The sequence below is a fragment of the Falco biarmicus genome, chromosome 8 (assembly GCF_023638135.1).
Source record: "Falco biarmicus isolate bFalBia1 chromosome 8, bFalBia1.pri, whole genome shotgun sequence".
Lineage (NCBI taxonomy): Eukaryota > Metazoa > Chordata > Aves > Falconiformes > Falconidae > Falco > Falco biarmicus.
This window is the reverse complement of record NC_079295.1, coordinates 41,603,530-41,615,874: the sequence shown is the minus strand read 5'-3', so window position 1 is coordinate 41,615,874 and position 12,345 is coordinate 41,603,530. Positions and strand designations below refer to the sequence as shown.

Genomic DNA, 12,345 nt, shown 5'->3' with positions numbered 1-12,345 from the left:
GCAAGAGGCTGGCGAGACTTTTGGGGGTACATGTGCCCAGGCAGCATTTATCACAGCCATACACGCCGCTGCATTTGGACAATATTGCAGGAAATAGGTGAGCACTTTCACTTTCAAAGGCTCGCTCTTTTAGTTAGCCTCTCATCCTTGATAGTGCAAGTCCACAGTAACCAGCAGCAGGGCAGAAACCCTTGGGGTGGTGGACTGTGGGCTCCCTGGGCTTGGGGGGTCCCCAGGAAGCCCCCAGGCTCATGTCCTGGGATAGACAAATTTATTTTTGGTAGGATTTTTTCCTTTTTTTTTTTTTTTGGAGGTCTAGCAGTGTTGATTCACCACCAGTGTGAACAGTGGATTTTGAACTAAATGATCCGTTGATGTGCTTGGGGCTTTGTAGATCAGGAACGTGCTCAAAGCACCGGGTTAATAGCATTTTTGGGGGAATCGTGAAACGTGAAGGTTGAGTTGCTCAGTTAGTACTGGTAAAAACAGCAGAGAGAGGGAGGGGACCCAGGGCTGTGTTAACGGAGTGGATCTGTTTGGACTTGGATGAGAAGGTCCTGGATTGCGTGAGCACAAGCTCCAACAGCCATCGGCTTCCTCAACTTACCCGCTGGATGTCGCAGCTGATGCCGTTACCTTCCCCGAGGGCACCGCAGGCAAACTAAGGACCGGTAATTGGATCTGCAGTCTTAACTGTGAATTCTCTTGGCTTTTATGCATTTAAATCAACCTCCATGTTGTAGGTTGCTATTTAATTTGACAGCGGTGCCCGTGGCCCCTTTTAGGCCTGGGCATCCCATCGTGGCATCTTATAAATACATAGGAAGACAGTCCCTGCCCCGAAGAGAACATCACAGTAACTTTTTTTTCTGGTGATTTAATCATAATATTGACAACTTTATCAAAAATTACAAAACTGATATTAAAAAAATCTCTAATTCTTAGTAAGACTAGAATGGGTTTTTTTTTAAAAATAGAAAAGCACTTTTATGCTACTGCTCTTCTGGAATTCTCACATTACAACCCTACATAGCAAAATACAAACCGTAGCTAAGAAAGGTAGCAGTCCTAAGGTAATTCAGTCCACCACGAGCCCTCTAATATCTCTATACCATCAAACTCAGGGACTCCAAAAAGATATTACATCACTTATAAACCTCCTGCAAAGCTGATTTAGGAAATACCTTTAAATTTTAAGTTCTTTTTAACCCCTAAAACCTTAGACTGTGAGGATAATAGACCTGGGACATCAGAAGTGGGGTGGGTTTTTTTGATTTTTTTTTTTTTTTTTTTAACTACGTGGATGTTAATTTTACAGCTGATACCAGCCAAATGTTTTCTGCCAGAAGTAAAAATATGAAGAAAATCCACTGAAATAAATGAAAATATTTTTTATGGTGTTCACAAAATGCACCATAATAGAAAGAGGAATATTTCCTTTAATTTGAACGTCATCTGAATGACTCAACCACATTGTCACCCACTTAGCAAAAGAAAGCATAATAAATAAATAAATAAATAAACAAGAATATGTAACACTTTACATCCGCAAAGAATCACGTAGTTCCCTAATCTACCGAGATACTGATTGACGTCGTGGGCTCGCTTTACTCAGCCAGTTCAGTTTTGTGTGATTGTGCCATATTAATGACAAATAAAGTGTTGTTCCACTTTCCACAATGGAGTCGGTTGTTTTTTTTTTTTTTTTTCTTTTTCCACCTTTTAAATATAGGAATTCTCTCTTAAATTAGAAAGTAGGCAAAAAGTATTTTTTAAATTTTCATTTTTAAGTCTTCTATTAGAAAAAATATAGATTTTTTAAACAAAAAATAATAAGGTAGAAAGAAGGGTTGGGCCTCCATCAAAAAAGTATATTATGCTTTAATGCAAAGAGAAAGAAATGGCTCTATGGGCAAAATTCAAGTATGAGTGACCAGTTTTTTAATCGTAAAGTAGGTGCAACATTTTTTAAAATGTTACAACACTGCATGACCTGTAATGCTCACAATATTTACATTAACTGCTTACATGAAACCATAAAAACTCTAAAAGAGAAAAAAATTGGTATGGACTGAAACAAACTACTCCTAGCACCCACATCAACGCCATTATTAACCAATGAAATCAAGTGCACAAAAATACTTTACATGGCCTATTGATGTAAAGTATACATCGGTGAGAAAGTACAAACCTAATCAGTTAAAATGCCAAAAGAAGGGTCGGTCAATACAAACTCAGTTCTAGGACAGAAAGCAAAGGGCGAAAGAAACTGAACTGAGGCAGGCGCTCGCACACGCACACGCACGCACGCACGCGGTGGCGTCAGAACCCACGCGGGTGTGGGCAGACAGCAGGGAAGCGGGCTGGCGTGGCAAACGGACAACATCGACTCTTGAAACCAACACAGCAACTCGGAACAGAAAAATGGGAGCTAAACTACACCCCCCCCCCCCAAAAAAAAAAGTTTGTGGTGTTTTTTTTTTTTTTTTTTTTTTTAAATTAATAAAATCAATCACTTCACATGAGCTTGCATGGAGGACGGTGGCGTTACAAAAAGACAAATGAACCTACCCCGCGGAAGGAAGGGCTCCTGCCTCCCTCCAGGCCCCTGCAGCCAGTGTAGCTATTGCGATCCCTCGGGCGGGGGAAGGAGCAGTGGGAGCCGTTTCGCCAGCCATGAGAAAGGCCAGGGGCCAGCCCGGAGGTAGTGCTGCCCGCTCTGGCACGCCAGAGCCGAGGCTGGGAAAGCCGCCGGGTCCTGTCGTCCTCGGGGACGGCCGGTCTCGGTCATGTCCTTCAGAGAGTGGAGTGTGGGACTTGGGCAAGGCGGATGGGAAGAGGAGCAATGACTTGTGATCCTGGCGCCGAGTGCCGGGTACCTGGAGAGTGGCGATACCGCCAGCTTCCCAGGATGCTGATCACTGCCAGTCCTTAGCTAGAGAGTGAGATTTGGGAATTCAGGGAGGGGGGAAAAGGAAATCTGAGGTAAGTGGTGGTCCCGGACGAAGAGGTAGGGGTTACGGACTCCAGCCCGGGACCGGGAATGGTGAACTGAGAGTTATTTCGGGAAGACTTGAAGACAGAGGATGTCATTGCTTCCATCACCATCACCACCATCCGTGTCAAAAATAGAAATGAAATCAAATGGAAATAATGTTGTGCTACACCTCCGTTCGTTAATTTTATAATGGCTCATAGCTTTAGACTTTTAAATCTGTAGTGTATTAATTTTTTTCTACATATTTTTCACATTTCTCACTTAATATAACATAAATAATTTGGTTAATAGATTTAACCTGCACATTTCAGCCACATTAATATATATAAGAATCTGTTAATGGTATAAATAATTCTTTTTAAATAAAATAAATCTGATATGTTACATAATACTGATAAAAATTACTGTTGCTAATAGTTTTGTAAGCCACCCTTAATTTTTTGTTTTAATACTGCGAGATGGATACTGGAATTACTTTTACGAACGCTGCGGAGCATGCCCTTTCATTCTACTGCGAAACCAAACCGTAATCAATACTGATCACATTATTAAAGCAGGGCCTCTGCCCCCTTAAAAGTAAACACGATGGTTAATGACGTTAGATAATTTAAGCTAATAAATCTAGGGGTTTTGAGGGGTCAACGTTACGGGGGATATTAACTGTTTAGTTTATCAGGTGGCTATGAAACTTTAACTACAGAAATGGTTGACTAAAATAGTCCATCTACTTTTTTTTTCTTTTTAATAAAATCTACAGCATTCTACTTTAAAAGCTAAGTAAATAAAAACGCAACCGATAGTTGCAGCCTTTGAATTATTAATTAGAGCTGTGATCCCACATCCCGTTAGGAATCTGCAAGGTTGCACTCTCCTACAGAGACCTGAAATGGAGTACAGTACTTCCAGGCAAGGTTCATTCCAAACAGACAGTATCAATGAACACTCAGTGGCGTGAAGTGTATGTCATAATTAAGGTATTACATAATCATGCCTTCTCTCTGCTGTTAAATACAAAAACAGCATCTTTTACATTATCATATAAAAGCATTTAGGCTGTATTTTTATTTATCACTTTACACTGGTAGTCTCTTGTATGTGTACTCAATAGAAACCAAAGAATTTTGTACACTATTTTTTGTACAATAAAAGATAAAGTGTGCATTAGGTACGCTTGTACATGACAATATTGTACAATATTTACATTTCAGATATCACCATGAAATTCTGTATTATCTATATACACAATGAAAATTTCTCAGAAACATTTGGACTATTTCTTATAATCACAATTTTAGTATTATAGAAAAAAAATTCAGTAATCATCTGACATTGTTACTGCAACCTTTCAAGATTTCTGATTGGCTTACCCAGCAACTGCTATCCCTCCTAATCATCAAAAATATTGTACCACTAATCCGCGTAGCACCCTGTGATGGTATCTATCTGTCTTCATATAAATATTGATATAAACACGTCTATATCAATACCTACATATAGACTTATGTGCACGTTCATTTTGATAAGCACTGGACCAGTAACAACGACATTCAATGTTATCTAGAGATCTTCCTCCTCTTGGGCTTTGGAGGCTTCACTTGTCTGTCTCCCTGGGGGATTTGGTGGACCTAAAAACAAGGACAGTTACAAGTTAGCAAAGGAGACTGGTCAAAGTAACCAGCCAGTAACAAACCAACTACAGGATTGCTTGAGGTGCTGTTATGAAACGGTTCTTAACTACTTCATGTCTACGTGGAAGCCTGAATTAAAAGAACTTCAAGAACTTTAAGGCACCAGGGAGAAAGAGGCTGGTGCCACAACCTGCGCATCTCAGCCGGTGACAGTCATCGTGAAACCACGGAATCGGGCACCGAGTCCCAAACTGCGACCGGGTCACACCCTCAGAGGCAAACCCATGTGCAACACCGTGGCAAGGGCAATAAAGTAGGAAGTGGGTGGTGAGAAAGTACTGCTCACAGGGAAAAATAAGAGAAGTCAAATCCGGGTCTGCGGTAGCATTATTAAGGGACAAGCTACAGCTAGCAAGCTCGGTCTTTGTTTTAAATTTTGAAAGGAAATACTCCATTTCGAGCTGCATGCGAGATTAATTTGAGCGTGAAAATGTTTTTCATCTCTGACTGCTCAGTAAAAAACGCAGCCTAACTGGCAGAAGGAGGTGGAGGAAGGCTGGTGCCTAGCACGGAATAGCACTACCATCTGTCGGCCGGAGCGAGCTCTGTCCTGGGTAGAGCAGTTTGCAGCTTCCAAACAGCAGTCAGGCAACAGTGACAAATCCTTCAGCAACGTGCCAAATTATTTCCTTGGGTCCTTCCTGAATTCCTTCAGACCGCTAACATTTCCTACGTATGTATTGGCTCTTACCAGCAGAAACAAATTCTTTGAGCTAACGATCTTGTTTGCACATGCTTTTCATTTAAAACGTAACTGATGTCTGAACAGCTGAAAAAAACGCCAGTCACTAAAAAGAGAACCGTTGATTCCCTATGAGTGTTTCTAGGAATCATAATCTTTACGGGAATAGATTTCAATCGCAATTTTTGTGACCAGATAATTCAAATATAAATCACGACTATGTAATGACACACAGGCTGGTACATCAGCTTGTCTGTGTTATGAAACAACTAGATCAGCAAATCCAATTACAGCAGTTTCCTCTGCGCCGGTTTATATCATAGTTAAAATGCATATAGCAGGCAGTTTGGCGTGTTACTGGATTATAAATGCAAAAAAAGGTATCAGCGGACTGGTCCGGCCCCAGTGTGTAAGTGGCGGTGTAACCGACACAGGAGGCGTGTGTGCCAAACGAGTACCCCATATTTATTTGTGACAGACCTACAACCTTTCCTTTTCCTCCCAAAGACAAGAGGAAAACGCATCGTTTTGCGTCAAAACTCAATCCCATTTCCTAAAATTCACAAGTCTAAACAAAAGATTTGATTTTGTTCTTATTTACGGCAGCCGCTAAAAGCTACTGAACAACTTATCCCGCATTTCCCGGTTGTTCTGTACCGGGCTGTAAGCCTGGCATTCTGCAGGCGCCTCCCTTCGTACACTCCAGAAGCTTCCCTGCAGTTTTACTGCTACTTCTAAATATGCACATGTACACGCATCTTCAGTACCGAGCACCAAAGATCAGGAAAAAGACTTTTTTCTATATTCCAATGTTTTATAGTTAATAATTTGAATAATTACAAACGATAAGATAGGGGAGGTTACATGTGCTGTGATAGACTTTGTTGCATTTCTAAGTCTGCTTCAAAGAAATTACAGCCATGTTTTAAATACGATGATGAGTACATTGTATAAACCGATTTTTTATATTAGAAGGATCCTGGGCTTACCTACTAACAGTGTAATTACTGTAGAAAGAACGCCATCAGATTTGATATTAGGAATTCTCCTCTTTTTTTTTTTAAACTTACCTTTCATGACAATATCCTTCATTTCACATGAGGAAAACTTTACTCAAAGAGTTTTACATTCAAAAGAATGATGCTTTGCAATGTGGTTTCAATATCTTGCTGCTTAAATGGAGAAACAAACGAGCCTGAATTTGTGTAACTAATCAGAGAAAACCCATGGAATATGAGTGGGACTGGAACTGATCCAAATATTATCAGGCTGCATGTGTAAAACTAAGTCCAGGAATCAATCTTTGTAAAAAATAATTGGCAACGCAACTAAAATTCTTCAACTTTTCCCATTTTTCAGAATGATTAGACATTTGCGAACAGTTTTTAATGCAGGAGAAATATTGAAAAATTCTACGTTACTTAAGAAAATAGAAACAAAATTTCTGTTAGATAGCAAGCCAAACCAACACTCCCCATCTTCAACTGACACACATGCAGAAACACAGAAAAAGGAGATTATTGCTAATGTGAAAAGAAACTTACATTCCCAGACATTTTGTCTAGTTCACTCATGGCCTCGTGTATAGCAGCTTCTAAATGGTTATTTAGCTTTCCACTTCTAGGAAGAAAAAAATTAATGCCATTAGTAATTCTCAGTAACAGAAAAAAAGCTAAAAAACTCTAAAGAATGTCATAATAAACACACAAACTCCTTGGACATACTGTACTAACTGTAGAGCCTCCCAGGTTGTTGCAGCACAAAATATCACGCAAAACAGAGGCTTGTGTTGGAATGACAGAAGAAAAATGAAAGCCACCACTTCAATGAGTTGTATGGTTGGTTACAATATCCACAAGACAGACTAAGCCCATGAATAAAAAGCAAAAGTACTTCATGTTAACACAGCGTTTTGTGCAGTCTTGTCTTTTTTTTTTTTTTTTTTTTTTTTTTGACCTGCCAGCAAAGGGCCAGGCTACCATGGGTTTTGATCAGGAGCAGAAGAGGAGCACTCCAGCTACTCTGGGCTTTCTTAAAGACTTCAAGCATTACTAAACCTCTAGTGCCAGCTCGCCTCTGCCTCCTTCCTGCTCCACATTATATGCCGCATTGACCCTGTACATGGGGTTACACTTCAGTGATACTTTTGCGAAGGACTAAACATGTACATCGCTATCTCCTTTAAAAGACGAGCGTGATTGGCAAAGTTTCCCCCTTACCCAAAGCACACAGCTCAAAGTTCAATATCCCTTCTAACTTTCAATAGCCAGAGGAAAATAAGTCATGTTAATCCTCTAAAATGTTGCTATTTTACCCTGGAATGACAGCACACCAAGGGCAATGGTAAAGGTAGGTTGAAAACCTTCTTCTTCCAAACCAAAAGTTATGCCAAGTCACTGGGCAGCTCCGTATAGATCTAATTTTACAGAGACATTTATGTACATTTCTTCTTTAAAGAAGTTTCCCACTTGAACACCACGCTTTGCATGACAGGTCATACTTCTCTGACTCTGTGTTCACACCTCAAGAGTTTCAAGCCAGCAAATTGTACTTGCACACAAGTTACTACCGTCTGTCGATGGCTCGTTGAGGATCTGCGCTTAATGGCGCGCACGCATGTGCGTGTATGTATATATCTGTATTTAGATAGGTTGATTCATTCATGACTTCAGCTGAACAGGTACGTTTACTTCAAGTAATGGACTTGAAGACAAATGGCTGAATGTGAGATGAGAGCCATTATTATAAGCATCCATCACAATATCCTCAGGAAGTAAGAAGTGCCGTTATCCCCGCTTCGGAGAGGTAAGAAGTGAGGGGAGGAGGATGAGAGCCATCTGCATCACGAGGGAAGACTATGGCAGAGATAGGTAACAGAACACCTTGTCCCATGCTGGAAAGGATGGTTGGGTCACTAGGACCGTCCCACACCGGAGACACTTTCGAAACAAAACTTTCCTCTTAAAGAAAGCTTCTCATGTCAGCTGGGCCACTCTTCCCTGGCACTTAAGGATTTATAGTGACTAAAAGCATTGGCAAAAGATTGCCAAGGAACTGGCACAGAGGAACTACCGGGGCAGCATTGCTGTACAGTAATTCCACCCCCCGAGCTCAGCAAAATTGTTTCCATACCCATCAGCACAGCTGGGAGATCAAAGATAGGAGATCAGAGGGACTGTTATTCATTATTCAAAGAAGATATTCCCTAATACCATTTTGCATTGGTCATCTGAGCTATGCCAGGGCACAAATTGCACAAAAAATTTAAAAAAGCCAGAAACCTTACTGACCCGACTGCACAGAAGTGAAGTATAACTGGATTTCATCCACACACGACGTTGCACAAGTTGAACTAAGGCTTTGAATGAATTAGTTTAAACAGTGGTAGTCACGTGCAACTTTAAAATTAGGTATCCTGATATAGTTTAAATCGACTAAAGAAATAAGATAAACTGAAATAACTATTCCCGCCCAAAGCCTGACATGTCCATCTGGGTTTTTGCACTGCTTGGGCTAGACTGCTTGCAAAAACCAGTTTCAGTTTTGCAACCTGGGCAAGTGAAGGCACCCTTAGATATTACAAATGCCGAGCACAATATTGTTCAGCGGCAACATAACTTCCTATAAAGGCAAGATGACTATTTATAATGCAGCTATCTTAATAACTGATAACACTGCTGACTTGCATATCACCTAGAAGCAGATTGCAGATGTCAAGTTACCTGTATGTGATGCGGTTATTTATTCAACATTACATGCTCTATCAGCAACACACCCCTATTGCACTATCTATGAAATTATTGCTATTAATCATAACAGCCATTTGAAAGTATTGAAAATATTAAAGATGGTTTGAATTGTCTTAAGAGGCTGCTGTTATGTTCACTTTGCTGTGAAGATGATGATCTGCCCCTGAGCATCGAAGGGTCAGAAGTGCCCGTCACTGAAATGTCCCTTTACCGCAGCTACAAACCTGAGGACTTGACATCAGATACAACACATGCACCAGCCCTCTAGTGATGCAAACCAACCTGTAAACATCACAGGGTTTGGTCAAATTACATTTAAAAGATCCTAGCAACAGTTTGTTCCTCTCATCAAAATGCAGCACATCATCTCTTACCAGACCTCTCCTGGCCAACAGCTTGGAGAAGGACTGAAATTCCTTCCCTCAGGAAGGGAGGACAACCTTTTCATCAGAAGTGTTCCTTTAATCCTCCTCCTCCCTACTAGGGCCCATTAACATTTTACCAAACTGTATCATCAAAATGAAATCTGAGCATGTTTTGAGTTGCAGTTCCCTCCCACAGCAGACACATCCCAGACTCTGCCTGCAGGTGCTGCCTCTGGGCAGCTCTGGCAGCGTTAACACGGACGCCTGAGTGCGCCCGCCGTGCCCAACTCACACCTACCAAAGACAGAGACTTAAGACTGTGTCAGGACGGTGACTGACGGGAAGTTGGAAAGGTGGTGGAAGAGATGCGTTAGTTCTTCCCTTACCAGAGTCCTGTTCAACTTGAACATGGCACATGCCCAACAGGAGGGACATCAGAGATGTAACTTCAACTCTGAGAAGCCACTGCTCCAACTTCATTTTGCAATAACTTAGTATGGATGGCTGAGATGGTAATGGTAGGGATGGTAAATGGCACGCTCCTGACAAGAGAGAAGCCTGGTGTGGGAAATAACACCCAGAGGAACAGGGAACCACAGGAGGAGGAGACACTGGTGTTGGGTGGTGACCCTTGGAAGATGTTTTGTGAAGTGGGGCAGCAGGATGCCAGTGAACAGAGGAGTACAGGTAACTACAAAGCTTAGGAAGAACGAAGATTGGATCAGACGAGGCTTTGGTAAGGGAAGACTGGGCCTCCACCAGTCTTCTGGAGGCTACAACTGGACAGGTGAGGAAGCTATGCCATGACCTGCTGGAAGCAAGAAGGGACACAGTTCAGGTACGAACGGACCGACTGACATGAGATGGAACTGAGGAAGGTCAGGACGGCTCAGCGGTCTGTGTGAGTGCATCTTCCTACAACCCCCAGAACTCATATGACATTCAGCACTCACACCACGCCTCTGAGACACTCCCAAGCAAACCACCTTTTTGCTACAAAGAATGCTTTAGATCATACTATTAGTTGAAGGTACAGAGCTCTGTGCAGCGGAGCTAACACTTCTGACTATGCTGATGAAATGTGCTACAATGACATTATTTTCTGGTGTCTTGTTTAGATACCAAGGAAACAGAATACACAAAATTTTCCATTTAAAAACCAGTACTTAAAGTCAGGAAGATTTACAATTCAAAAATACTGGATTTAAGGTGCAACTTGAATTACATTTTATTACATCCCTATTACAATATAGCTTTCAGCTTTGCAGACTTTTTAATCTTTAGTTTAGTTTTAATAATTTTGTATTTAATATATAATTTCAAAGTATGTTGTTAGAGATTGAGTCAAGACTGTGCAGTGGAGGGGAAGAACAGGAAATATACTAGGGCTGAGACAAGAACTGTAGGAACATGGAGAATAGTTTATGGAGTTAAGGTATCTGAATGTCACTTTGAGGACCTGGATGTTAACCCCACCCTGCTAAACAAAGCGGACCTATGTGATGCTAGTCCACGCTCTCCCAACATCAGTTTGTCCTGGGTTTCTTTACCTATGTCTTGGTTACTATAGAAGTGTTCAACCTGATGCCAGTACATGATATGCGTAAGCGCTGAGTACTTATGCAGGTAGATAACAAATAGAAGTATTCTACATGTAGCAATTATATTTAATGCTAAATGTTTGAAAATATCTGGACCTGCATGTAACAAGATACTACACAGACATATACCAAAAAGCAGACCGTAAGGAGATTAATAACTTTTTCAGACAAAGGAAAAAGAGGAAGGGTCCATGAAGGAGGGCCAAAATATTTGAACTATGAAATAAGTGCAAGTGGAAATAAGGAGAAAAAACCTGGAAGGCTGTAAAGCAACCCTACAGGAGGGATAACCATGTGCCCTGGCCTGGCTGGGGTATCCGCTACCCCCAGTTTCCTTACGGGCAAGCAACGGGGCAGGACCAGACCTGCCGCCAAAAAAAAGGCCACTGGATTCAGGGGAATTGCAGACAAACCCTGCAGCCTCCTAAATACACAAATGCAAATCAGAAGATGGGCGTTTTTCTTAGATTGTACTGTTTATTTCAACTTTAACACCTCTTTAAATTTGCCCCCGGTGTCACCTTATTTGAGTCACGTATCTCGCCTCAGGGACATGAGCAAATAACTGGGGGGTTGCCAAAAGCCCTTCTGTGTTCTCACCATACACCCTTAAACTCCAGTAAGATATTTTGAGGATGATCTTGGAAAAAACAACCATCAAACATCGTCTCATTGGCTTAAAAAATACTTCTCTTCAGGGCTGCGTGACATATAAATAAAAGAAGGGCTTACACCTTAAAAGGAGCTGAAGACAAATAATTATTTAATTCCTTTAAGGCCATGTTTATTGTGCTAAAGACAAGTATTGCAAGCTGACTTTGGATTCTGACACAAAGTAATATATTTTCACTGCAACAGCACCCTAGAACAAATCCAATCCCAGTACAATTTGTACTTTTTGATCCTTTTATAGCTGTCCAGATTTTTTTTCCTCCTAAAGTCGACCATTTTCCTCTTTTTGTCTATGCTGCTGCTTCATGCCCTAAATGCCTACTGTTTCACAGCCTTCCTATCCTTGTATATTTTTAAATAAGAGCTAAAAGGCAAGATACACCAAACAGTTCATAGATGTCTGACGCGGAGCATAAGGAAAGCTCTGCACTGAGCCCCTTGTCTAGTTAAATACAGCCAGAATTCACAAATTCTGAAGCGCCTCTCAGCAATGGGAAATAAACTGAATTTATCTGAATAAACCTGTGCTCTGCCTGCAGCAGCAGCTGCCAGAGGGAGAGGGGAGAGATAAGAAGGGCAGATCTTGTTAA

The 12,345-nt window shown here is 41.2% G+C and overlaps 1 protein-coding gene across 9 annotated transcripts in view; it reads right to left on the bottom strand.

Moving 5' to 3' along the window:
* Positions 1 to 1,918: 1,918 nt before the first annotated feature.
* MBD5 (methyl-CpG binding domain protein 5) overlaps positions 1,919 to 12,345 on the bottom strand; it is a 147,671-nt gene continuing 137,244 nt past the window's right edge. For all 9 annotated transcript variants that reach the window (XM_056349670.1, XM_056349674.1, XM_056349675.1 and 6 more), the window contains 2 exons: positions 6,913 to 6,988; positions 1,919 to 4,623 (listed from right to left, as the gene is read on the bottom strand). In XM_056349670.1, the coding sequence (XP_056205645.1) occupies positions 4,552 to 4,623; positions 6,913 to 6,988 (148 nt within the window). In that variant the 3' untranslated portion in view covers positions 1,919 to 4,551. The remainder of the gene's footprint in view (positions 4,624 to 6,912; positions 6,989 to 12,345) is intronic.